The 27031-nt window shown below is 37.8% G+C and overlaps 1 protein-coding gene across 3 annotated transcripts in view; it reads left to right on the top strand.

Annotated features, from left to right (window-relative positions):
* The window catches only part of LOC117421356 (rap1 GTPase-GDP dissociation stimulator 1-like), an 84091-nt gene that overhangs the window by 43384 nt on the left and 13676 nt on the right, over positions 1–27031 (top strand). For 2 of the 3 annotated variants that reach the window (XM_034035657.3, XM_034035656.3), the window contains exons 4-7: positions 3116–3241; positions 8916–9062; positions 24697–24825; positions 26415–26540. In XM_034035657.3, coding sequence (XP_033891548.2) covers positions 3116–3241; positions 8916–9062; positions 24697–24825; positions 26415–26540 — 528 coding nt within the window. The remainder of the gene's footprint in view (positions 1–3115; positions 3242–8915; positions 9063–24696; positions 24826–26414; positions 26541–27031) is intronic. The other variant, XM_034035658.3, reaches the window with a different exon arrangement.

The raw sequence follows: 27031 nt of genomic DNA, 5'->3' as shown, positions 1-27031 counted from the left end.
ATTTTTATCTTGCTTCTTGACATATAACCACTGTAAAATGGTTTCTCGAGAGGGTTGCAGAGACAGCGTGTAAGAACAGAGGGTGGTCTTTAATGCTGCATTGGTCTAGTGTGGAGTTAGTCACAAGGATGGAGATAAGTTGTCAAAGGTGATCAAAACGATAGCGAGAAGATATTTAAGGTAAATACCTATTATAGAAAAGGTAAATACCTATTTATGAAATTCAGCAACTAAAGATTTTGTAAAATGGCTTGCATTCGAGAAAATTGAGACGAGAACTTTAAGAGTTAGCGTGGTCTATCAGGTAAACAAAAACTGTTGTAATTTACTTTTCGTCTTGCATCAAGTGCCGTCTAGTTCCCATGGATACCTTACAAGACCCAACAAGAGCAGAGAGATAGAGAAGAAAAGTCTGAGCCTGTAATTATTATCCGCAGGTTTTGAGCAGCATTCCAGGGACATGCAACCTTATCAACAGCAGTTAATACAGAGTGTCAGGAACAATCTGCAAGCAAGAGGTGTAGAAAACCTGGAGAATGCTCGTAGATTCATAGTGTGGATTGTTTCTACTCCCACATTTAAACAGAGTTTCACAGCCTGAGATTAAGTTTATGGACCCTCTATGAACTAGTTCAGGACTTAGGGTTATTTAGGTGATTGGTGTTCGGGTGGAAATAAGAGGTTCCCATCACTAGATAAAAACCATAGTCCGATCCAGGGTCAGGGCATTAACAGACAGTAACACAAAGTGCAAGTAATGCTTCTGTTATTATCACAGAGGTGGGGTTATTTAAATCGACCTGTTGTGCTGTTGTGAGTAGGAGTTTCAAACCTCATTTAAACCTCCTTCTCTCTAATTATGTTTTTATTAAACAAGTTTATACAAAAAAAAGACAACCACCCCACCCCCCTCCCACACATAAGCCTTAAATTAGTAATAAATCATTAAATATATAAATAAATATCAAGATAATAGTAAGTCCTTGATCATATTTGCAGAGTCCCTCCACATCAGAAGGGTGGCAGCTTTAGCTCCGTTTACTTTGGCTGAAGACATTTCCAGAAAAATAATGTCTAAGAACAGCTGCAGCCAGTGTCGCTTGGAGAGCTGATGAGGAGGGAGCCAGTGTTGGACAATCATTTTCTTTCCCAGAAAGAGGAGTCATCATTCAAGAGAAAGAGGGCAGAGTCCTGTGGGAAGTGCCTCCCGATAAGAGAGGAAAGGGTGTCGGCTAACTGTCCCCAAAAACTCTGCACATCCGGACTGTCCTACAGCACATGTATCAAGGTTCCGGGTATCCCCAGGATACACAGATCGCAAAAGGGATGGGGGCCTAGCCTCATACAGTGCCTCTTTTGAAGCGTCATATGGGTTCTGTGACAGATTTTGTAGTGTATAAACTGATGGTTAATATTTTTAGAGTGTCAAAGAATCCTTTCCCACACCGCTTCCAATCTATAGTTCCAACCCACTGTGCTAGATCTTAGTCCCATAGCTTTGGAGCAGAAAGAAGAGCAGGTGAGTGTGCTGCGAGACGCGTATACATGTGGGAGACCATGCCCTTGCCCCCAGGACCCAATCCACTACCGGATGACAAATTAAGTTAGGACCCCAGGGAATCTGATATGTTTTCAATGCGGATCTTAGTCTAAAATAGAAGAACAGAGTAGTATTGTGAGTGTTAAAATGAGAAACAAGGTCCTAGAACTCTAGGATAGCCTCATGACCAGCACAAGACTTATTTTTTTATTTGTTTGGCCAACGTGCCTTTTGTTTTGGGTCATTTGTGTTTGTTTAAATCTTTTGTTTGTTTTATTATTTAATAAAATAACTGAACGCCGTAGCGTTTCAGTTTGCCCCGCCATTACTTGTTTTGGTTTCTGTTCTGGTCTGACGTCACCACATCTGCGCACTGCAAGTGATCCTTTCACAGACCCTTTACAGGGGAGTTAATCGATTGGATATTGAGTCTACTTTCCTGATGTAGAGCAAGCAGACAGCTTGGTCGCCTGCCATCAGAATAATACTCAACTTGCTGTCTTAATGGGTTGTTCAATCCTCCTTTTCCGCTGTTAAGTTTGACATATCTACTGTAATTAGATTTCAGAGCCTGTTCCACTTTACTGCAACTCAGCTCTAACTGGGAGATCAAATGCAGAGGAGAACCAAATCGTATTGTCACGCACAAAGCCCTTGATCAAGGCCCAAACCAGCGCTGGATACGACACCATATTAAAACCATATTAATAAATTCTGTCAGTTTTGGTTTAAGCTGTGAGAGAAATTCATGATTCTGGAGAAGTGTAGTATTGAACCTCCACCTGGATGGTTTGCCCTGGATAGTAGATAAGTTAAAAACAGTTAAAACTGCATTATGATCTGAGAGACAGCGAGGGAGAAACTCTACATTCCCTGCAGAAGAGTGTAGCTCAGGGGATGAAAGGATATAATCAATCCTTGTAAATGTCGGAGTGCTTTAGAGGCTGAAGTTTGTGTGTTAGTGATACAAATATTGGATTTATGTAGTTTGCAATCAAAGCATGTGTGTTCATATCAGCCCCAATAACCAGCGTATACGCTGCCAACGATAATAACTCTTTGGTAAGCCATAGAAAGAATACAGGGTCCAATGTGGTGGCCGCGTATATACTAACAAATGCCACATTTTTACCTTGAATGGAGGCACAGTAGATCAGAGCTGACTCTTAATTGTTAAATGTATATTTTGTTTCTTCAGTATTAACTCTCCCTTTGTTCGCGAGGCATCCCCAGAAGCAACAATTAGTTTATAACGATTATTTTGAAGTCGGAGTGTATCCTTGGGCATTAAATGTGTTTCCTGTAGTAACACTACATCAGTATTTTTCCTGCGCAGGAGATCCAGGACCATGTACGTTTATGTGGCGAATTCAACCCTCTAACATTAAGGGACAATACTGTAATATTAACCATTATCCAAACACCCCAAGCACAGTGAGAGAAGATGAAATACTCAAACCCAGGCACAGCATGTAAAAGTACAAGGACATTTAAGGTCAAAAAGATAAAACCATGTTAACTGAGCATGACTAACAAAGAGCAACGTGTTTTAATGAAATGTCTACACTGTTCCAGAATTCATGCGGAGCCCTTGTGTGGAAGCTGGATTGATCCCGCCCCTGGTGCAACTGCTAAACTGCAAAGATCAGGACGTGCTTCTACAAACTGGCCGGGCCCTGGGGAACATCTGCTACGATAGCCGTAAGTAGTCAACAGAAGAAAAAAAAAAAGTCTAGTTGACCTGCACTAATTCAAACAAGTGACCCTACCACCCGTTTTTATCTATATATATTGTGCTTTTTAAATGTTTTGTTTAACCCTTCCTTGATTAGAACCCAATTGCCCATTCCTTCTGAAAACCAGCTACATTCTGTACAGTACAGTTTCACAATCTTAAGAGTCGATGAGAAGCCAAAAGTGTTGTAGTTATCTATCTTCAAATATCAGACTTTTAATACCTGTGGGATGTCCCCAAGGTAACATCTACTTCAAGGGGGAGAAGTAGGGTATCCCTTGTCTACACTAATGTACTGTATTTATCACAAGGTGTTGACGTTGTTGTATACGTTTGTGTAACTGGTGACATTGCTACATGTAACTTATTGGAAGTGTTCTGTGCTGTGAAAATGTTAATGTGATTATTTATCATCTGTGTCTGCAGTGGGATTATTAACATAAAAATGATGCTAGAACCCTTCATTGCTGGCTATTAGTAAGAAAGTGGAGGGATCACATAAAGTAGAGCAAAAAATAACTATTGTTTAAATAGCCTTAGTGTACAGGAATCAAACTCTCCACCTGTTCCTATAGGGAGTATCTGATGTAACTTTAGAAAACTGGTAAACTGAAGTAATCTACTGTACATGACCATTGCAAATCCCAATGGCATGCACACTGAGACTGGCCATAACAAATTAGGTGTGCATTGGATTTGTATCCTTTGCTTTATACTGAATTGTATCCGTTCCATTATTTTTATTCAAACTGTATCTGTTGTGCGAGAACTCCAGTAACTTAAAATCCTGGGGTGTTTAAATGTTTTCACCCTGGTGGTTGCAAGAGCCCGAAAACTGGTCTCTTGCTAAGAATGAGGAGGCTCAACCAGTAGTTGTGCCAGTAATCTCCTGAGGTAATTACATATTTTCAGTGTATTAGCTGCTTGACAGTTTGAAATTAATCGAGAAAGGAGAGTGGAGTTGCTCTATACACTGTGTCACAGACTTTACTGTATGTGTGTGCCCAAGTCATTGAGTCCATCCCCTAAATACCATGAGTTGGGATTCTTAGAACAAGACTTAAAATTGTAATGCTGACGGCTTGTCTGGTCTGTTGAAGAGGGCAGCTGTCTTGAAGGTGAAGGATCTTACCCCAGTCACATGCTTTTGATCCAGGGGTAAGGCACTGAGAGGCACCAGCTGTGATCGAACCCTCAGCTGCTCTTGTTTCCAACCTTCCTCAACCGATGTCCCTCTTAGGCCAAAATCTTTTGACAAGTTCTACTTATTGTAGGATTCCGAAGTGAAATAGGCCTGCACATTAAAAGTGACTGTTCATGCTCTATACTGTATACAGTATACAGTTCTGTGTTTTGCTTTAAGGAGCCTATTTTAAAAGCATTTGCACTGACATACAGTACAGAAATCACCCTGGCAGTTGTCTACATAAAAGTGACCTGCTATCAAGAATAAAAGAGTTGTCTATTAAATTAAGCCTGATTATTCTTGGGAGAATTAAAAATAATCAAGTCTTTTTTTCCCCTTAGTCGGTTAAAATGTTTCTCTCTAATGTTTTGAAACCAATGTAATTCTGTGAAACTGCATCATTCCTTTTAAGGGGCCTTATGTTGGTGTAACAACTGTATTTTGGTTGTCTAAATGATTGCAATACAAGTTGACAGTCTTTGACCGACAGCCTCAACTGAAGCAGTAAAATGGATAGAATTATTTTATGTTTGTGTGAGTCACCGTCTCTCAAGGCCTCTTGAAATAGCTATAGAGACGCAGTGTGGATGTTAAAACAACTCAGGGATGCCCACACATTAGTCCTTACATCATTTTTTTTTTTGGGGTGTTGGTTTGTTCTTTTAATTAACCTTCACAAATTCAAAAAATGGACATTATTTTCATCTGTCTGCATAGAGGCATTACCACATTTTAAGGTTGTCTGACAAAGTAAAAAGATTAGCTGGAATTTTTGGAGCAATGGCACCTGGAACATAAATACGGTCTGAATTAAAGGGATAATTTCAATCCAAGGATTGTATTCAATATTATTTATGTGGACAAAATCTATAATTAAGTTATTAACCATTGGATACTCCAGAAATTGAAAGGAGCTGCATTTCTGAAATACAAGTAACCACAGGAATCAAATTTGAGTATTTCAAGGCAGTACTCTTTACACTCTAAAATTAACTGATAAATACATTTTCCCAGTGGAAATCAAAACGACCATACTCGGTCTCTGGAGATCAATTTTTCAGAGTTTGAAAATGGTCCAAACAAATGTCTCGTTATCAAGTATGGGCTCCCCTGGTGACGGGGCTTGCTTCTAGTCAGACAGCTGATGGGATCTTGTCCCATTCTTCAGTCAGTGCAACACCAAGCTCTGATATCACATGGTGGGTTACAACGCTGATGAACACAATTTACTAGAAGGTCCCAAATCTGCTTTGTGGGATTAAGGTCCCTTGGAAGCACAGTAAGATCTGTGCAACCTCCACTATCCCTCCCCACACCATAAGCAAGTCCCCCCCCAAAACATTCGCATTCAACAATGTTGCATTGAGCCAAATTTCTCTTTGAAGCCTCCATACACAAACAAGTCGATCAGTAGAGGACAGTTAAACTTTTGATTCATTAGAGTGTACAAAACAGATGCCCAATGACGAAGCTGCCAGTTCTGGTGTTGTGGAGTCAGTTTTGGAGCTGTAGCTGGTCTTTTTTTTTTTTCATTAAACCAGACTCCTTCAATCGGTTTCTTACAGTTTGGTCACTTATGTTGACCCCTGTTGCTGTTCTGAAGTGGATTGAGCCCATGTGCAGTGGGGTGGCGATTCCTCACGGCACGTTTTGTGGAGATCGGTCTTTGCGTGGTGTGGTTAACCTCCCACAACCTTGTCCAGGACATCTAGGGTACAAACCAGTGGTTTGAGAACGTGTCCACAATCTGGAAACAATAAAAGGAACACACCAAATTCACCTGCTACACATCTTTATGCATCCCCAGATTCCAGCATTTGAACAGGTCTGGCAGTTGGGACTTCAGTCAGAAATCCTCATCTACCGCCTCCTGGCATCGTTAGAAGCCATAATTCCCAAACCAGCAAAAACAAATGTTATCACCTGAGCAGCCAGTTGATCAAATCTGAAGTCAAAATAAAGGTTCTTGCTTTTAAACTGGAGGTAGCTGATCTCAACAGCTGTCATAATTTATAGAAGAACACGTAAAAGGTCTACCTAACGTTTTTGAGTGTATCTTCATGGTTTTATTATTGTCATATTTAATGTTTGCTCCTTCATTTTTTGGAGTAGTGTATAAAACATTTCATAAAAATGAATGACCATTATGCCCTTAGAAATGGAATTAAGAATATGTTTAAGAAAAAGAGAAAGAAATTGTCAAGAGATGAAACACGTACATCAGTTCCCATCTATGGTTTTGTTAGCTACACTGTGGGAAATCTCATATTTTGAGTAATCTGCCATTTGTCTTTGGATCACTCTACAAAGGCTTTAATACAGACAGACATTTGAAACCATTAAAATACACTCTTAAAGAAAAGCCAACATTGACAGTAGTCGCCATTGTCTTTCATTTAAAAAAAAAAAAAAAGTAATAAAATTGGATTACATTTTTCTGGACCTGTGAGGATAAACTTCTAACTCTCTCTAAAACAGGTGAGAAAAATTGTTGGGACTACATACTTAATTTAAGTTAAACATTGTGAGAATAGTGCCCAGTGCTTTCCATCTGTATGTACCAACAAGCCATTATAGAAGATGGTGCTCCAGCACACAGGGCTGCAGTAAGATCCCAACCCAGTCCCCTGACGCGAGTCTAATGGAACGCTGGCACTTGACTGACATGACCCTCAGATGTTGATCTCCTACATTAAGCCTAGAACTGCTGCTGAACTTGCGAGTGCAGTCATCCAGGAGTATATGCTATTTGGGATGCTGTAATCATGAGTGAATGCTTTGGGGAAAAAAAAGGCCAAAGGTCTAGCCAAACAATATTAATTGATGGTACAATATAACCTCTGAATGTGTTACATAAAGGGGCTACTATAAGTTACTTCTCTTGATCTCTCACAAGCTTTAGTCTGCTGTTGACAGTATCTCTTGTATGAAAGACATATCTGTTATCTCTTGGTGTTGTGTTCTCTTGTATCTTAATTCTGTCCGAGAGAAAAGAAAAGAAAAAAGCATTTCCGAAAGTGCCACGTCCCTCTTCCCTCCTGTGCAGCATTTCTTGACATAATGTAAAATGTAAACAGCATCTGCCTCTGATTATATACAAATGCCTAAAAACATTGCCCAGTCGTGATTGCTACTATTATGGCAGTCGACCAGTGTCTATGCTTATATAATGGAACTAGAAATTAGACAAATTGCGCTGAAGTGCTCATCTTTTATTTGCAAGACTTTACAGCTTATAGAAAATGTCTCCCAAACGGTCTCTGCATTTGTTTTACATTTTGTTTTTCTGGCTGAAGATTGCTGTGGGGTTTTCAGGCGGAGGAGGATTTGCAATGAGATGTCTAATACAGTGTATTACAGCAGAAAGGAAAATTTCTGTTTTATTGTGTTTTTTTTATCTATCTTTTCTTCTTGACCATGAATTTTTTTTCCAATTAAACACATTTACATACAGTACTTTGCTACTTAAATATGATTAAACTGTTAGAGACTGTGGTAAAGCTTCCATGATACTGATTTAGCTCTGGCATTATGAACTGGCCATAGTGAATACAAGTCCATTTTCCCACATGCCACAGTACTGCCAGGGCTAGTGATTAAGGCCAAGGGAACACCCATCAACACTCCAAAGCAGATAACGGCATATTTCAATTTAGTTGAGCTGACATGGTAATCTGTGAACATTTTTTAGCAGTATTTAATATTTTTTCTTGATCCTTTCAATTTGGTGTAGGGTGATGCATTGAATAGAATTAAATTGTTATATCTCTTTTTTTCTTTTTCTTATTATTACATACAGCTGTGGCCAAATGTTTTGCATCACCCTATAGAATTAACACGTTTTGCTTTATAAAGTCAAGTGAAACCTGCTGAATAATGTTATGTTAACATATTGAATTACATACCACTTTGTAGTTTTCCATATAAGTAACAAAAAACGGACAACAATTTAAAAATGTGACATTTTGAAATCTAAGATGAAATATTATACTACTGTTTTTTTTTTTAATTCAATTAATATACTGTATAATTATTATTTTTTTTAAAAAATTATGTTTCAATCTTAAAATTCTAGGTGATACAAAATATTTGGCCATAGCTGTGCATCTGAAAAATTAAGTGCTGTAACAGTTTAACCATAATTTCTTGAGGAGACTAAGAATTGCTAAAAAATAAAATGTCATTTGATGCAATATTCATGACCACTAATGTGTTTCCTATATCTTTTTATTATTATTATTATTATTATTATTATTATTATTATTATTATTATTATTATTATTATTATTATTATTATTATTATTGTTGTTGTTGTTATTATTGTTATTGTTATTATTATTATTATTATTATTATTATTATTATTATTATTATTATTATTATTGTGGTGGTGGTTGTTGTTGTTGTTATTAATTGGTAGGTGTTTTTCCTTTTACTTTAACTCTTTGTTTTCCAGATGAGGGCAGGAGTGCAGTTGACCGTGCTGGGGGTGCACAGATAGTAGCTGACCACATAAGGTTGCTTTCCCAAAATACAGATCCAGCCAATCAGAAGCTCTTGACTGTCTTTTGTGGCATGCTGATGAACTATAGCAATGATAATGGTAATAAACAACACTGTATAAGAGATGTTTCGGTTCCACCAACAGATGCTGTTTATTATGATAGTGTTTTTATTAAGAATCCCATTCAAAACGAATGATCAAAGTCATGTCCAGTATGAGACCATGTCTGGTTTCTTGATGCTGTCTTTAATGTTAACCCTTTCCCCATAACAAACTGATGCAACCATCCATTTGAAATAACATCTACTTTCAGAAAATTCTGAAAAGAATATACTGTAGATGTCTCTAGAAGTAGTCATGGGCTGCATTGTAGAGCCATCAAAAGTATTAAGGGTATGATCTGAGCTGACAGAAACTCTCATTTTGGTTTTGCTCAATGCTTCTCTATATGGTGGAAGGGTTAAGAATCTTCTCCTCTCCCTGTCCTGTTCTGTCTTCTGTTGCCTTAAACATCTACCTGCAGTATCAGCGGTTGCTTGGCCTAGAGGTTGTTGGAACGTCTTTTCTTTGACCATCAACTTAGTGGTGTAGGTGCAGCTTTTTTTTTATTAGACTGAATTGTCAGCAGCTGTTTTACCTTTTAACCTTACATAATCTATACTTGGCTGTATACTGTAAATTGATCATCAAACCTGAATTTGTCACATTGGATTATACAGGTTCATTAGTATTCCTAGAATTTTAGTAGGCTACCTTCTGATTTGTCTTGGGTGTAAGTTTTAAATACTAAAGATGTCAAAATAACATCTTGAAACAGTAAATTTTATAAAAGGCTTGGATACATTAAATGCTGTTATTGTCTGAACAAGAATTGCAAAAGTGTAGTAATAATTGTCTAGGGGCTCATCACCTCTGAAGATCAAAACGTGTTTGGGTCAACAGCTTTAAAAGTGAACTTCTTGTCACAGTTAAGGTGTTGGATCTTAATACTGAAGGGACCGTGTATAAAAAAAAAAAAAAAACTAAACAAATAACAACCTTGATTCAGATTTTCAATAATTTGTTATAAAAGGTAAATTTGTTACAGTAATTGCAGACTGCAGTTTGTATTATAAAGCAGTGAGCAGTTTGTTCAGGTTGATTGATATGAGTGACATTCTGCATGACTGACTTTCTGGGTTCAGCTGATGCACTTTGGATAAGTTAAAACTAGTGTTGATAAGAGACACACACGGCGCGTTTGGAAGAATAAAAAAAATACAGTTAAAGGGTGCTAGGGAAACTAGGGTCAAAAGTGATTTTAAATGGCAGCTTTACTTGCTAAAGTGTATAGAACATGTAGGTAAGCAGTTACATCTTTTAGTTTTACTCTACAGGAAAAAAATACATGGAAACTGCAGAATAAAAAATAACCTGTATATAAAAGAAAAAAATCACAGTTTCTCCAACCAATTTGTACAGTAGCTTCTAAAGACAGTTTAGGAACAGTTTTGCACAGATGGAAGGATACATTCAGTAAAACCAAATTTAATCTGTGACTTAATTTATTACTCGTGTGTTGCTCTTATTAAAGAGTTATATAATTTCACATATTTGAGCTATTGTAGGAACAGTACCGTATTCGAGGAATGTACTGTTTAACCAGTCTGGCAGTGTAAAGTTCAGTGTTTGTGTGCTTGTCCCATGTTCCCACTGAATGCTATGTTAGTGTCCTGCCCTTGACAGACTCACAGGTTTAGCAGCAGGTACCAGTGTACCCCTAATTACTGCACTCCCGTTTCTGCTGTCTCGCTTCAGCAGGGCTCCTTGGTTTATAAGAAGTAGTTGATTTTGTTATCATTAATGGACAAGTGAAAAAACTGTGAACTGTGATTTGTATTATTTTTCTGCTGGTTATCTGGATTAAGTTCAGTCCGGATTTGTAGGCCCATCTATATTACATTTCTTGACTTTCTCTGTACGCTGTTCCACATTCTTGGCTCCAGTTTTTGTCTCCTAATTGATCCATATGTGTCCTTATTTCATCATGCTTCTAAATCTAGCTCAATTCCTTGTTGACTGCAGTATTTTCACATTGTAGCTAGGCTATAGCATGGACTCCCAGGTGTATGTGATGATATCTGTTCCTCGGCTGTGCTCAGTTTCAGAGGTAAATTAAGTTACAGCGGGATACTAAAAATAAAACCTATGAACTTGATTCATACTGAAGTCGGTTACCACTGAAGCTGCAGGGATACAAGGTGAATTACATTAATGTTTCAATTAAAGACAAACTCAGGTTGCCAATGGATAAATCTTATTATAGCCCTTGATAACTTGATACCTAAAAAACGCATCTAATGGAAAAGAACAAGAATCATGTAGTTGTAGTAAACACTGCACTCACTCACCCGTGGACTTCTTACTGAATCGTTGCATTTGCTTTGTGTAAACTTGCATGAGTTTAATACAAACTTATATATATAAAAAAAAAAATGGCTTTCTAGTTGAGAGCGCAGGGCACTTTAAATAAAATAGCTGTTGAGTATGATATGTACCATATCTCCTGCCATCGCCAGTATGCCAGGGTATTTACACTGACATCGCTTATTAGATAAAAATCATACCTAATAGCATGGAATCAGCTGTCATACATATTCCCTGAAGTACAAATGAGTCTCCAAAAAAAGCCTCTCAGAAAAAGTTTTATCAGGTTATGCATAAGAGGTCTTCCTAGTAACTGGAAGATCTGAAAGTGTTTTATTGCTTTATTTAAAAACATTTTTAAAACGTGCCTACAGAAGCATCTAGGGCTCTAATAATTAAGTTGCAGGGTTTATGAAATTTATTTTATGCATCTTATTCAAAGACCTAAATTAGGTCCTGCGTAGCCCTAATTCTGTGCATGAAGAACTATACCAATATTATCCCGTACATAGTCGAATCAGAATCTGGGAACATCCTGAGGCACCTGTCCATCTGTTGATATGTAAATCAGCTATGACTATAAAACAAAATCATGTGCATTTACATGAATACAATACCGTACGGATGGAAGTCATCATTTGTTGTAACCTTCAACCGTATCTCAGAAACAATTTGACATTTACACTTCCTATTTTTTTTTTTTTTTTTTTTTTTAATAGTAACTTAAATGTGGCAAAATGCGACCTTGACATATTTTCTGTTTCTGACTTTTCGAATTAGCAGATGGAGTACCATGCCCTTTGAAATATCCCTTACGTTCAGTTCACAGTTTTGATGACCTAAAGTTCTAGTTTGTAAATCGTCCAGTGAAAATGAACTACTTTGAGGGACTTTTGTCAATGATAAGAGACCTCTTGTTCTGTGACAAGGTTGCATTCTACGACTCTCTCTGTCTCAATATTGTATAACTTTGACGACAAATACTACATGTATACTTCTCTCACTGTACAGCTACTGCTCATTTTTCCACATAAACTATTTACTTCACTGAAGAAAACATTTTATTGGGGTAGCATTCCCTTAGGTTCCTGTTTTCTTCTTTTTTATTATTTTTTTTACCTCAGTTTCCCTTTCCTTTTTTAAATTATGACTATAACGCCACTCCTGTCTGACAGTGACATTTGCCAGGAGAGGAGAGCCTGGAACAGCTGCAGGATCAACCACAGCCACTGTCTAGCAGTGCAAGCTTCTGGGTCAGCAGGAGTGCACATAGCCAGACCAGTGAGGGATTGCCAGTATTACCCACCGCTGTCACAATCACCGTCAATACTTGGAATTCTCTTTCATATAAAACCCTCCCAGCCACCTGGGACTCTACAACAGTTGAATGCAACCAATGAAATTGACACTACCCTTTAATGAATCAAAACTGGTTAGAAAAAGGAGGCTAGGTGGCACAATTGGTCCACACCTGCAATGCCTTCAAAACCAGTAGACAATTGACCACCTTCTGTGGGCAGTCTCAAAGAAAGGGTGACGTGGAGTCTGAACTGCACCTTTACCCCTAAGAGGACCAACATTGACACTGCTTTAGTGTCCCTGATCTGTGGATAAATGGAGAGGGCTGCCATCTTCAGTGTTGCCAGCACCTTTCTTGGGTGCCATAGTTCATCACAAACTTAAAATAAATTATTCTAGTACATAAAAAAACATGAAACATGAAATCTAAATTCTTACGCTACATTAATATTGTAAAGCAGCAGAGGCTCCACTAAACAGCCAGAATGTCATTTTTCTAGGCAAATCATTTCCCATAAAGCTGAATTACCTATTTTTTTTTTTTACCTTACTGCTGTGTTTGTAGGCAATCGCTACACCCCATTTCACATTCCATTGATTGATTTAACTGCGTATTCATTTTAAAACCAATTATTAAGATTGCAACAAATTACCATCCACCTCTGTGTTACGGTATTAGAGTATCCACATTTGTAGCCAAGAATAAGCTGCTGGTTTTCACAATGTACCCTCAATCAGCAGGATAAGCATGGCCCTGTTATATTGAAGGGTGAAAGGCAAGTCCATCTTGATGTGGAACGGTTTTGGTGACCCACATGTCATGATGTCAAGGCAGAGCTGCTGATTATTTCCGTTTAGCTGAATTTTAACAGAGAGTGGCTATTTTTTTTTTTTTTATCAGCCGGCTTTTCAGTATAAAAAGATAAAGATAGCTTATATGAAAGCAGTTTAAAGAAAAGGGCATGTCTTGTAATGATATGTAAAACATTAAGAAGCACACATATTTTGGCAAACAGAGCTCACAATTTTACCTGTATGTACGCAATCATTCAAATAATGGCTCCTTTATATGCTGTAAATAGATTACAAACTGTAGCTGTGTGTGCTGTGGCTAACCAAAATGCATGTGTCTTGTTTGTCCAGTACTCTGTCAAAGTACTAGCATCTGTGAAAGGCTCATTTCATCTTGACATTGCAAGTCCTTAATGGCTTAGCAGGAGTCCTGGTCGCATGTGTGCTGACTCTTAACTGCTGTCTTCCTGGTTTAACATGTCTTTGAAGCAAGCCTTGTTCCTATCAGCTAGGCTTTCTTATAACGCTCCTTCTTGGCTCCTGTATAGAAAGACTGCTGGAGTGCTCCTCTTCTGGGGAAATGCTATTAACTGGATTTATTTTATTTTTTTCAGGACTTCAAAGGTTTAGATTTGAGCTCTTGCATACACAGAGGCTTCCTTTCAGTTCTTTCTTATTAATATATGCTTATTTTCTTCCCTAGGTGGTTTAATGCTTTGGAAACAACTGCTGTGAACTAATTTAACACTAACTTAAAGAGTAAGTAGCGGGGTTCTGAAAAATATAGTGTTACATGTCCCCACGTGTTGCTACAGCTGTTTAAATAATGTACTTGTCATTTCTTTTCATTGTTAACATCCTGACAACTTTTTACATTTATAACTTTAAAGTCTGTTTTAAAGCTCTTTTCAAAATGTCCGCTCTAGTGCACTTTGAGATTTGGCCTCTGTGCTCTGGCTTTTCTGTTCTGTACCACATCCTGGGTTGTTATTGCTGTGTTACCTGCTTTTACACATTAACTTTAAAGTCTGTTTCAAAGCTTTTTTTCAAAATGGCCACTCTAGTGCACAGATAGTGTAAGGATTATTGCCCATGTTGTCAAACAGGAAAAACAGCAATAACGATCCATGATGTGGTACGGAGACCATCTAATCAAATCAGATTTAATCTTGGTTAGAGCACCTAAAAAACTGTCTTTGCGATGTCAGAATATATATTAATTCCCATATATGTGAAGCCAGCAAACTGAGGTTGGAGAGGGATGAGAAGGAGGAGGGGAGCAGTTTTCGATGCAGAGTTCAAAGGCAATAAAACTGATTTAGACCAGTTTATTTTATAACCGGAGATTACGCCAAAATCGTAAATAGTTTAGAGCTATCGGATAATAACAACAGTATATCATCAGCATAAAGGGATATATGGTGTTTGGATCCCTGTATATCGATGGGAGTTATGACAGTACTTTGTCTGACGACCTGAACAAGAGGCTCAGATGAGATGGCAAACGATAAAGGGGAGAGAGGACACCCTTTCCGTGTTCTTCTTTCGAGCGGAAACTGAGAGGATATAACAGAACCGGTTTGAACACATGCAGTATGGTTATTGTACAGAGTACGGATCATATTGCTATATGAATGGCCTAAACCAAAGCGCTTTAAAACTGCCCACAGATCGTTCCACTCCAGGCGATCAAAAGCTTTTTCTGCATCCAGAGAAAGCACTGCACATGATACGGACTGGTGAGGGGCTGATTCAATTATATGAAGAAGGCATTGCATATTATCGGATGCTAGGTGACCCTTTATGAAACCAGTCTGATTATGACGTATTAGTTTACCTATGTGAGATTCAAGCCTTTTGGTCAGAACTTTTAAGTGTTAAGGAGCGATAAAGGTCTGTAACTGGAACATTCAAGTGGGTCGGAGCCGATTTCTGGTTATGAAAAGAGACAATTTGTAACGAATAATTGATGGAATCTAGTAATATGGGGCCGATCTGGTAATAATTCAGGGGGTATGCCATTCAAGCCAGGAGTTGCCGCTTTTGCAATTCAGATGCTGCAGATTTAAAATCCTGTAAAGTGAGATTCGCATCTAGTAATTCTGCTTGTTCCACCGTTATACTGAGCAACTCTAACGTATTCAAGAATTCTGAGATTTTGTTTGGATCTGTAGTATCCTCAGATTGATGAATTTGTGAATAAAACCTTTTTAAAACTGTGTTAATCTGGTTGGGGTGGGAAAGAGGGTGCCATAAGTCCTCAATTGCATTTATAGAGGCCAAGCTTTCATAGTTTGAGTCTTGGAGCCAGTAGTCTACTAGGTCTTTCGGCATGTTCATAATAAAGCTGCCTAGATCTATGTAGCAGGAACTCAGCTTCAGATTTAGACACATTTTTATGATCGGCTTTTAAAGCAGCAAGCTGTCCGGCCCTGGTTTCCGAATAATCATTTTTTAGCTCCAACCGCAGTACATTAGTCTCTAATTGAGAGAGCTGTTTGTTACGTTGTCTGTTTATATTGGAAGCAAAGGAGGTGCAGCTCCCTCTAATGAAACACTTGGTGACTTCCCATCAGGAATGTGGATTTATGCCAGTTTTGGAATTAAATTCTAAGAAATCTTTTAGCCCTGTGGACAAATGTTTTTTTTTTTAAAAAAAAATCATTCTGTAATAAAAAGGTATTGAAGCGCCACCTTGTGGCCCGGGTTGCACTAGGGATAAAATTAAAAGAATATATAATTGGTGCATGGTCCAAGGTCAGTATTGGTAAAATGAATAAATTGGAATATATTAGGAGAAGTAAACACATAGTCAATGCAGGAGTAAGTTTTGTGTCTATAGGCATGTTTACACTGAAGCAGTTTGCTGTGTCTGTGGCGGCACTGATGCGGTATCACTCACTAAGTGTAAATGAGAAATGCCGGTAAAATGCAGCCACGCTTTATTCCGCCACTGAACCATTTCTCTGGATCCCGTCACAGCCACCGCATTTTGCGTTCAAGGAGAATGCAATTTCCTGTTCCGCCACGTGTTGATTGAAGAAATAAATCCAACAAAATGGCAAGTGACCCAGGCAGTAATTGGTCCGAAAAAGAAGTAAGGGAGCTTTCAGTGGTGTAGTCCTAAATCTTAAACTACCGGAACGCCAATTAAAATATATATATTTCTAAAATAATTTATAGGAACTCATGTTTTGTTTGTACATTGAACTTGAGGGTACATTCATTTTAATAGGCAATGCATGCGTCTCGCATGTCACGTTTAGGCTACTGCCCCATTGCTGAGAGTGTCGTTTCTCCAGCATCTAGCTGGATAATGTTGTCTTTGGTGGTTTGGTTATTTTTGTTGGCTATTTTTTATCATGCATGGGTTTTTTTTTCTATTTTTTTCTATTATGTCATCTCCAGCACAGAACTTCAGTCACTACGATTCCCTGTATAGTATATCACGTCCTCCTCCCGTCTTTTTTCTGGAGCTCTGCATCCAATAAAATTACGAATCACACTAATGCTCAGTATTTTTATTCGTCACCAATTTAAGAACTGTATCAGTACAGTTAAGAAATAAATCAATAAATAAATGTATTTTTAAAGACTATCATCCGACAGTTTTGAACAATTTAATTGTACACTACATTCTGAATATTAGCTAAAAAAAAAAAAAAAAAACAGCGGCTCTGGTATTGTAAGTTGTGAGTAACATTACCTACCAGTGTTTTTTATTTTATTATTTTATTTTAAATAAATGTGTAGCACTTATTTATGGTTTTGTAATATTAAATCTTAAATGCAAGGACAGTCGTTCACTCCAATCCCCGGGTCTCTGTAAGTGACAAAACAGCTTTAAACCTGTGTTTATGGCCACAATCGTAGGATGCACTTTTGCTGTCAGCTGTCGTCGTCAGCATTTTTACAAAAAAAAGTGTTATCCTTCTTAAAGTAGTACTGTAGTTATATACTATAGAAGTACTAATGTTCTCTTCAGTGCATCACAAGGACGACTGAATCAGACAATTTTGCGGGAGAATTGACTGAAAACATTTAATATGCGCGCTGGTTATCAAAAGAAGAGATAAATGCACAACTTGATGGAACTGTTTGAGATGCTAATGTGTATTCCACAATACTAGTAAAGCTATTGACACGCTGTGTTCTGTGTAATAAAAAGCAAGTAATTCTATCTGTATGTCTTCCAATCTTTTCATTAGTCTATTGTGATATTCAGAAAGTATAGTGAAAAATATCACCCAAACCACGACAGGTACCAAAGGCATCATTGTTTTGAACACTAGCAAATTATGTTAACGCGAGTTCTGTGTGAATGGGGGTAAGCTGCCAAATTGCCGACACTGAACTGGCAATATTGTTGTGTGTAAATGGTGAGTTTAAAAAACTAAATGCAGCATCAGTGCACCCATAGATTCAATTCTTGTGTGAATTTCTGGAGAGATCTGGATGCAGAAGATAAAGAGGTTGCTGTACTATGAGAGAACTCCAATACAGGGTCAAAAGATGCATTAAAGTCTCCCCCTATAAGGAGTGAGCTATCCTGCGCGACAGACAGCTCAAGCCTAATTTGTTCAAGGAATTCTGGGTCAAAAACATTAGGAGCATACACCAAGGCCAGAGATCATTTAATATTATTTAAAACAAGTGACAAAACAGAACCTACCCTCGGAGTCGCCTCCATGTCTTTCAATGGTAATATTTAGTTTCCTTTCAGCTAAAATAATCACCCCTTCCGTCTTAGTAGAGGCACCCGAGTGGGAAATAATTTTAAAATGTTTACTTTGAAATTGATATACATCACTAGATCGTAGGTGAGTCTCCTGTACAAGAGTAATAGCTACACGTTTGCGGTGCAGAAAATCAAGACGTTTTGCTCTCTTGATAGGAGTATCCAGGACATAGTATTTGCATTAATCATTAAGGATAAGTAAACTTAAAACATAGGCCTATCCACTACCCAAGTAATCACCCCTCAGATGATATACTGCAACACAACGAACACAGCAACTGGAAGCACGGAGCGGTGAAAATCCACAAGTCAATAGAAACTTCCATAGACAACAGCATACAGTGTAAACGAAGAAGTCCGGCCAAATGAAATGTATATAATTCTGAGCAGACAGTAAACTTGCAAATAAGAATTGGAATTACAGCGTTACATTGCTGTAAATGACAGTGCAGTGTATAAACAGAGTTTAACAGTCACCCTGATAAAAAACGGATACTCAGGGCAAATAAGTATATGTGTAGGGAAAAAAAAAATTAAGCTGACAAATGTTTTTTGATTCAAAAACACTTTACATACAAGAAAGGTATACCTCCAATACAATCATATAAGCACGAGATTTAAACTGACTTTGGACAAGGCCTCACTACAGCTCAGTGCATATGTTTGTATTAGAAAGCACGGATATCCATGGAGGCATTTCGAAAGAGATGAAAAGACAAAACTTTACAATGTTTGATATTTATACCTTTGTAAGCAATTGTTGACTCCACTCCCATTTGTCTTACTTCTGTCCAATGATAAGGGTTTCCACTCTATCACTCCCTCTGCGGGGGGGAAAGGGGGTGGTGGGGGGATTTGCATAGCATGTTGTACCTTGAAGGGCGCATCCATCTTGTCTTTCAGTTTCCCTCCCCCATCTCACACTATGTCTGCTAATCTCCTGCCTTTTGGCGTTTAACTCAGACACCCATCTGCGACTTTGAGTCGTGTTAAGCTGTGCAAAACTGCATGTAGCTGGTTTTGCCGATGGGAAATAGAAAGAACTCGAAACTTAAACAATACTGTTTAGAAACTTAATGTAAAAGCATATTAAAGCAACTATAAAAACACATTCACACAATTTAAACATAATGATTAAAAACAACTTAACTATAAAAGACACACACATGCACATAATGTAAAACTTATAATTAATAACATAATTAATACCTCATGCAGAAAGCTATCACTACATATGCGCAAGTGATAATAATATATCAAATAAACGTAAACAGTTTCCCAGTTTGAGTCTGTTATAATAATTTTGTGCAGTAATGTTTGAGTAATCTGGAAAGAAACAGAGCTTGGGAGTTTCCATGCAGGATGCTTGCCTTTGGTTGTCTGGAGGCTTTTAGAATTGATTTTCTGTCCCTATAATGAAGAAGCTTAAAAATAAATGTACAGGACTTGTCTCCTTGTACATTGGATCCACTATATATCCAATGTGCTCTCTCGACCTCGACCTGATGATGAACCGGGAGCTGTGCCTGTAACAAAGTGATTGCGTCGGCCCCTCTGTATTTTCAGGTAATCCAATAATAAAGTTGGAACGTCTGTTTGTGTCTTCTAACTCCATCAGACGAGTTTGGAAAGATGCAGTATCTGAAGCAGGTTCCTTGATGGTGGTTCTATTTTGCCTTTTGGCTGCTTCTGAGATATCCAAACGTTTGCTGAGAGTTTGAGTGGTGGAGGTCCTACTCAAATTGCCTTAACATCATCAGTAAGCTCAGATAATGCATTCTGAACTCTTGTATAGCTTCGGTAAAAAAGCTTTTGAGCGTCAGCAACTGCGAGTCAGACAATAAGCAATATCTGCACGTGGTTGCTTTTTGATTTTTTTCCCCCTTGGTCTTGCTCGTGGGAAAAGGGGTCTGTGGATCCATATCCAACAGCAATCTTTTATTTGGTGTTTTTCATTTTTATATAAAAGCAATGTTTATGTTGTTGAGTTACTGCAAAGGTATACTATTTTAATAATAATAGGAAAAAGTGTGCCTACAAAAGATTTTATGCCACCATCTTATAGGGGTTCAACCGGCTTCTTTCTTCACACTGCTTTTTTGATAAAACAGGGTTGACCTGGGTGGCAGACACAAGTACACAATGCACGTGTCAATGCCCCGGAACCAGCTTTTTACGGATGCTTCCATCCAAGCTCTGGATTGAACCTTCGGCCCAAATTTTGATTAGAGCAAATGATTCTTCATCCCTGCTGCAATCTGGCTTATGGTGTGTCTCGAGCAACATGCCTTATAAACATTCAGTTGTGATTAATTAGCACCATATGCCCTTTTATTACCTATTTAGGTGTGCAATCAACTGTCAGAAACAAAGTAATTTCTCCATATGGGCCATGTGTTTGTATACGAATTAAAGTTAAGTACTTTTTTTTATTGATCACACTTTATGAAGGTATTCATTTGCACAAGTTATTAAGGGAATTGGATATGAACACTATATTAACTGTCTGATTTTTTTTTTTTTTTAGCCACTGTATATCTTTATATATGAGTGGTAGGGGATTATCAATGCTGTAATGGAGTTCATCAAAAGAGAGAAACTCTTTGCTTACCATTTCTGTCTCCAGTACAGCTCATATCCTTGCAATATAATTTCCACGTAAACATTTTGATATTTTATTCACATGTTCTTAAGTCAACAATGGGATGCAGCTACACACCTTCCAAAGCAGAGTATTTGTAAGAGCCTGTAGTAACTTATTTAAGCTCCCTATCACATCCATGCAGAGCATGTCTAGATGGAAAATAGTAAACCAGCAGCAATTTGGTTGCATTCTGGGGTATGCCGCTGAAACTCTTTCCTGATGTTGCCGGGATATGTACAGAACGTGAGACCGGAGTGGTTAGTACCAAGTTTGTTGGCTTTTTGGTCACCATGTGTGACGTGTGTTTTGTTGTTCTCAGCCTTTCACCGTTATTAGACCTGTTTAGTACTATCAGTGACACGCTCGTGAAGGCCATAGGTACTGAGCTACTTTACATCCACTTCATACTTTATGAAAGCTTCCACCGTGGCTGCCTTTGACATGCCTGCTCAATTGATGGAAGAAGGTAAGCGTCTTCTCTGCTGTCCATCTGCCATCTTTCACAAGCACTTCATTCATTTCCAGTATTTGCAGTGGAAGCCGCAAGTCGTTTGAAAGCTCTCTGTTATCGGGAACGATGCCTGTTTTGTGTACAGCCTGCTGATCTGGGTTTTGTTAAGCAATTAAAAAAATTGCTCAAAATCAGTGAATGAGTTTCTTTACAAACAGAATTAAAGTGTCTATTGAAAGACAAATCCTTTATAGCCTTTGATTAGTCACCCAGTAAAACAAAGATGTGTTTCAGAATGATTAGAGAATGCATTAATGTTAGTACAACAATTCAGGGAGAGATGGCATTGGCCCTGAACTGCATGGTTAAGGTACCATTGTACCATAACAGTTTCAACTATTGTTAAAGCCAGCATCTTTTGTAACAGGTTTTCTGCATTTGAAATTGGCCAAAATGGCTTTAAATGCTGTTCAGCCATTTTCAGATGAATAAAACCGATAGGTGTACTAAGATGGGCCAGTCGCAGCGCAAACATACCGCAATTTGCATTTTCATTGCAATACTTAGCAAAGTATACATTTTGTCATATGTACTAAGAGAAAATATGTTACTGAAAAGAGACACAATATACTACAGTGCTCCCTTGCGGGTCTCGGGGGACACACAATATGAGTGTTGTAACCGAAGAGCGTTAAAACAGGGGAGGGGGTGGGGGGCGCCGCGGGACACATAACAACACACATCTGACTAAAATACAAAATAAAATAACTCCTTCTCTATAATGGACATATAGTGAAGCACAAATGTAACTTTCCATTTATTAGCCATGCATAAAGCACCATGTAATCAACGCTATATTTTTTACAAAAAAAAAAAAAAAAAAGGTAACATTCCCACTCGAGGATCATTTTAATTAGCAGTTTTTAAACATAAGTAGCCTGGCTAAATGACGGTCGGGAGTTCAGTTCGAAGCGACATACAAAGCAAACCAAGTGTGAGAAGGAGAGGGGAAGAGGGAATGGGCTAGCCTCAGGTTCGGCTGCCGGAGGGGGGCTGAAACGTCTCGTCTGCCGGAGAAAGCCACAGCTCCTCTCGCAGCAAAAAAGTAAATACATTAGGAAAGATAACCACGTAATAGGCCTAATATATATTAATATTATGCTGAATAAGATGTCTGTGTTATAAAGTGCCAGCGCAGCTTTTCTTCAGTTCAGATACTTAATGCCATCAGATTCTGTAGTGGGGCCCCCACCTTCACCCCCAAATAAAAAATGTGTTTCTATCAAAAAACTTTTTATAATCGTACAGTAGGCCCTTGCTAAACCGGAAATGTTTGTCTGACATTAGTAGGTGTCGGGTTTAAAAAAATACAATGAAATCGCACGCACACACATACATTTATAAACCATTGTGCTGAAATAACAATAATGTGTTTTGGGCAGGCTACACATTACATTATAAACAAAAATATTAATCTGTACAGTAGACCTATACAGTATACAGTACAGTAGTAAAATCAAATAAACACCTAGAGCACTTTCTTTTTACTTTAGCCTACTGGTAACACAAAATAAATCATGCTGCTGCATTGTACACATTGGTGTACAATGCGAATAAAAGCTTATTTTAAATTGAATCTAAATGATTTTACGTTTTATTAATTATTATTATTATTATTATTATTATTATTATTATTATTATTATTATTATTATTATTATTATTATTAATAATAATAAGAATTTCAAAGGACCAGCAACAAATTTTGCATTATTCCACTAATTCGTGTTATCATTAGTAGCCTACAAGCCAAATGTATGCTGTCCGTTTTGATTTAAGTTAGTCAGGGGTGCAGTGCTAAATTGTGCACAATTACAAACCACCTGCACATTAATCGAATAGGTGTGTTTCCTATTCCTATACAGATGCTCAGAATGAGCTGGAGGGGTTAGCGGCACATGTGTGCAGTCTATTGCTCCCAACACGTTGGGGAAACCAGAAATGTCATAGAATTTAAAATTTGTTTTCAATGCTTGTAAGTACACCCTACTTTTAGGGAAAAATAGGTATTTGGCTGTTCGCTTCAAAAATGTATTGAGCACAACTGGCAATGCACGAGAAAAAGCAGACTGGGAAATGCCAGCAACAATTGCGACTGTTTAAAACATGCTTTCAAAAGTTCTTAACAAATTGATGCAATTGTAAGTGTCGCAATTGCCTGCAGCTTTCGTACATTTCATTGTAATATTTGAGAACCCTCATTTGCACTACCTCCCTCCACCCCCTTTCTGCGAATTTATGCAGGATCGTCCATAATTACATATTCATCTATGCTTGAACCGCAAACAGAAACTGCAGCCGCAAAGCATTCCCTAAAAAGTCGCTAACAGCATTGCGCTTGTTTAGTACATTTCACCCTAGACTGAAAATATAATCCCAGTTCTGTTATGTCTGTGTCAATCAGTCAGTCAGCCAGCCTGTCCCTCCTTGATACTGTTGACATTTAATCAGAATACCTAGTGTATTCATGTGTCTATCTCGTAAACCAGGATAAGAAAACCGTGTTATAAGCTGTTCAAATATCAATTCGTTGTTGGGATTGTCGATTTACCTTTTCACTGCACATAAAATATTTTAATACTCTCCAAATACTGTATCTGTCAGCTATTATGTCAAGAGCATATACCCAGAGGTGGCCGTCCAAGGTTATATACTGGTTGTAATTACTGTATGCACAAGATCCCAGAATCAATATCTACAAACACAGCTCATTTTGCAGTGAATAAGGAGTCTGCACTTCTTGGCACTTCTTTAATCCAGTTAGTGAACAGTTTTAGATGGTCTGACTTCATTGAGCTTGTACTGTCAGGGCTGTTACATCCCCAAAGGATACAGATACCACCTTCTCAGTAAGTCAAGACCTGGAAAACTTGCACAGGGTTATCAAAAGGCTAGTATTAGCTTTCTCCGCCTTAGGCAAGTGATAGATTTTACTTTCTTTCAATGAATCTTTCCTTTTTCCACCAGTTTTCTTGTCCTTTTTTTATGTCAATTGGTGGCTTTCATTCTTCTGCAAAATCAGGTCATTTTTTTCTGATGTTTGATTAGGGCACATTCAAAAACTCTGATTAAAACAGAAAAAGTGACATCCTATAGTCCTCTGCTCTTTTTTGTTTTAAAAAATAACCACTGTAATCATCTTGCATTTTCTTCCCAGCTGTAACAAGGCTCTTTTTTCTCTTGTTTTCCTTGTAAGCGTAATGCTGTGCTATTTAAATTGGTCATCAGTCTCAGTTTGCAGCTTCATAGACTGTCAAACCATTTACTGAGATACTGGTTTTTAAAGGAACACTCATTACTTCCCACCAAATAGTAAATCATAAATCACTGTCCTCTTTTTTTCAGATTCCTTGCAGGCACAGCTGGTCAACATGGGTGTGATTCCTACCCTTGTAAAGCTGCTTGGGGTCCATTTCCAGAACACACCGCTAACAGAGATGTGTCTGATTGCGTTTGGAAACCTGGCAGAACTTGGTAATCCATCAAGGAACTTCAAAACTCAGGATGATCAGATTTAACAAAGGCTTTTGAGGCTGTCCTTGTAGGTTGTCTGTAGGAAAGGTGTAGGGGGGTAGGAATAAAGCTCCACAGTATAACTTTATGTGGCATCTAAGCTGTGTATCCTGGATAAATGTTTTAATTAAAATAAAATAAAAATCCCGACATAATGTAACTACAATATTAAGCATCCCCATGAGGAAATCTCACTAACCATTTTAGCTTGCTGAAATAGTTGGTGACCATGACTTCTGACCTCTGAATATTATGATCTGCTGAATAGACAGTACACTTGGAGTTACTGTTTTAGTATTTGATACATAGCCGTATTCTTAGTAAAGGTGTTAACCAGTTAACAATTTACACTTTCAATCCTGAATTGTTTTAACCTATGGCCATGTCAATGAAACAGACCACACGCTTTGCCATAGTGTCTTTACAGCTGGTACACAGCTGTATTCTATGATCCTCTGTAAAGTTACATTACAGATGTACAGTGAACATTTACCGATTCAATCTCGGGCCATATTAATAATACAGAGCACTCCCTTTCAGACATTGTCTTTACAGCTGGTACACTGCTGCAATCTATGATTTTACTCAGTACAGTTCCATTACAGATGTTTAAATCTCTGGACATACCAGTGACACAGATCCTTTTCACATACACGTTTTGCTTAATGTTCACAAAGCATTCAATCTGATATGACCTTCCCCTTACATTATGCCCCCATGAATGCTTAGTTTTTGTTCACATTTCTAATTTAATTAGAAATAAACCATAATGTATGTCTTATGTTGATTTCTGCATTAAAAAGGGTGGAGGAGAGCCTGCAAGATAAAATGTATAACGTATAAAGACCATCTTTTGGCTAGTGCCTTTTATCAGCCTTTCCTAATCACAAGGTTTGATTGATAGTTGTTCAGGAAACAGAGAGCTAGAATGAAGTTATGGGTTATTTGTACTTCATGTGATTCGTGTTTGATATTCCTGTGTTTGTAATTAGGTGCTTCAGCTGAATGCACTCTCCAGTATACAAGTAAACAAAACAACAAGTCTCTGTAGGCCTGCCTGTATGAATCATTTTAAAATAAAATTAACAAAAAACAGTGCCCTGGAAGCGAGTACTATAAAACAAACAGTCCTTATTTAGATAATCTGAACTGTACTGAAACCGAAACCGTTTACTAGAGCTTACATTTTTGCTTTTATTATTATGTTATAGTTTTGGCATATATCAATTCATTCAATATTGTTAACAGATGTGTGAATTGAAAACGGCAAAATAAATTGAAATATATATTAAAATAGAGAATCTATTAACATAGAAGACCAACATTTACTGAAAAAAGAGAGAGGGATTCAAAATACTCTCAGCCAGGGCTCATACAAATACAGTAAATAGAAATACAGAGTGAGACTGTATTTAGTAAGTCATAGGCATGATCATTTGTAAAAGTGTGATGAATGTACTGAGTTAGAAGTCCTCATTAGAAACACATTTCTAAGGGCTGTTGTTCTGGTTTTATATCCTCTTCATTTTTTTCACATCATTACATTGCAGAATCCAGCAAAGAACAGTTTGCGTCCACAAATATTGCAGAGGAGCTGGTAAAACTCTTCAGAAAGCAGACAGAACATGAGAAGAAAGAGATGATTTTTGAAGTCTTGGCTCCTTTGGCAGAAAACGGTGAGTGCTGCTGGCTTATTGCATTTGTAATTGTTGCAATTGCACCTCCCTCCCCACAACTCTAGTTAATTACATCGGCCTAGTCTGACAGATCATCATTAATATACTGTACATCTCTGTCTTACATTATAGCTCCTCTGCACAGACCCCCTGGGCCAGTGTTTGTGGAGGTGAATGTTAAGACCTGCTTGCAATAATAAATCTGTGTTCTTCCCCCAAAAGCTGCTGATTCGATTTATGTAAAATCTATGGTGGGATGTGTTTATAGACTTCTAGATATAATATAGCTTAACGTTACCATCTCTCCTGGTGATGATATGGAAACATTTTATTTGAGGTGTTTTAATAATAAAAATATTGCCATATCAATTTCAAACAGAGCTGTCAACAAGACTCACTTTACACGGCAACCAATTTTCAAGCAGTCCAAAAAAAAAGTTATTAAAAACACCTAAAAACGATTTAAAAAAATGTTTTGGTTTTTAATGACA

This window comes from Acipenser ruthenus, chromosome 1, assembly GCF_902713425.1.
Source record: "Acipenser ruthenus chromosome 1, fAciRut3.2 maternal haplotype, whole genome shotgun sequence".
NCBI classification, from domain to species: domain Eukaryota; kingdom Metazoa; phylum Chordata; class Actinopteri; order Acipenseriformes; family Acipenseridae; genus Acipenser; species Acipenser ruthenus.
This window is presented reverse-complemented; position numbering and strand designations above follow the sequence as displayed.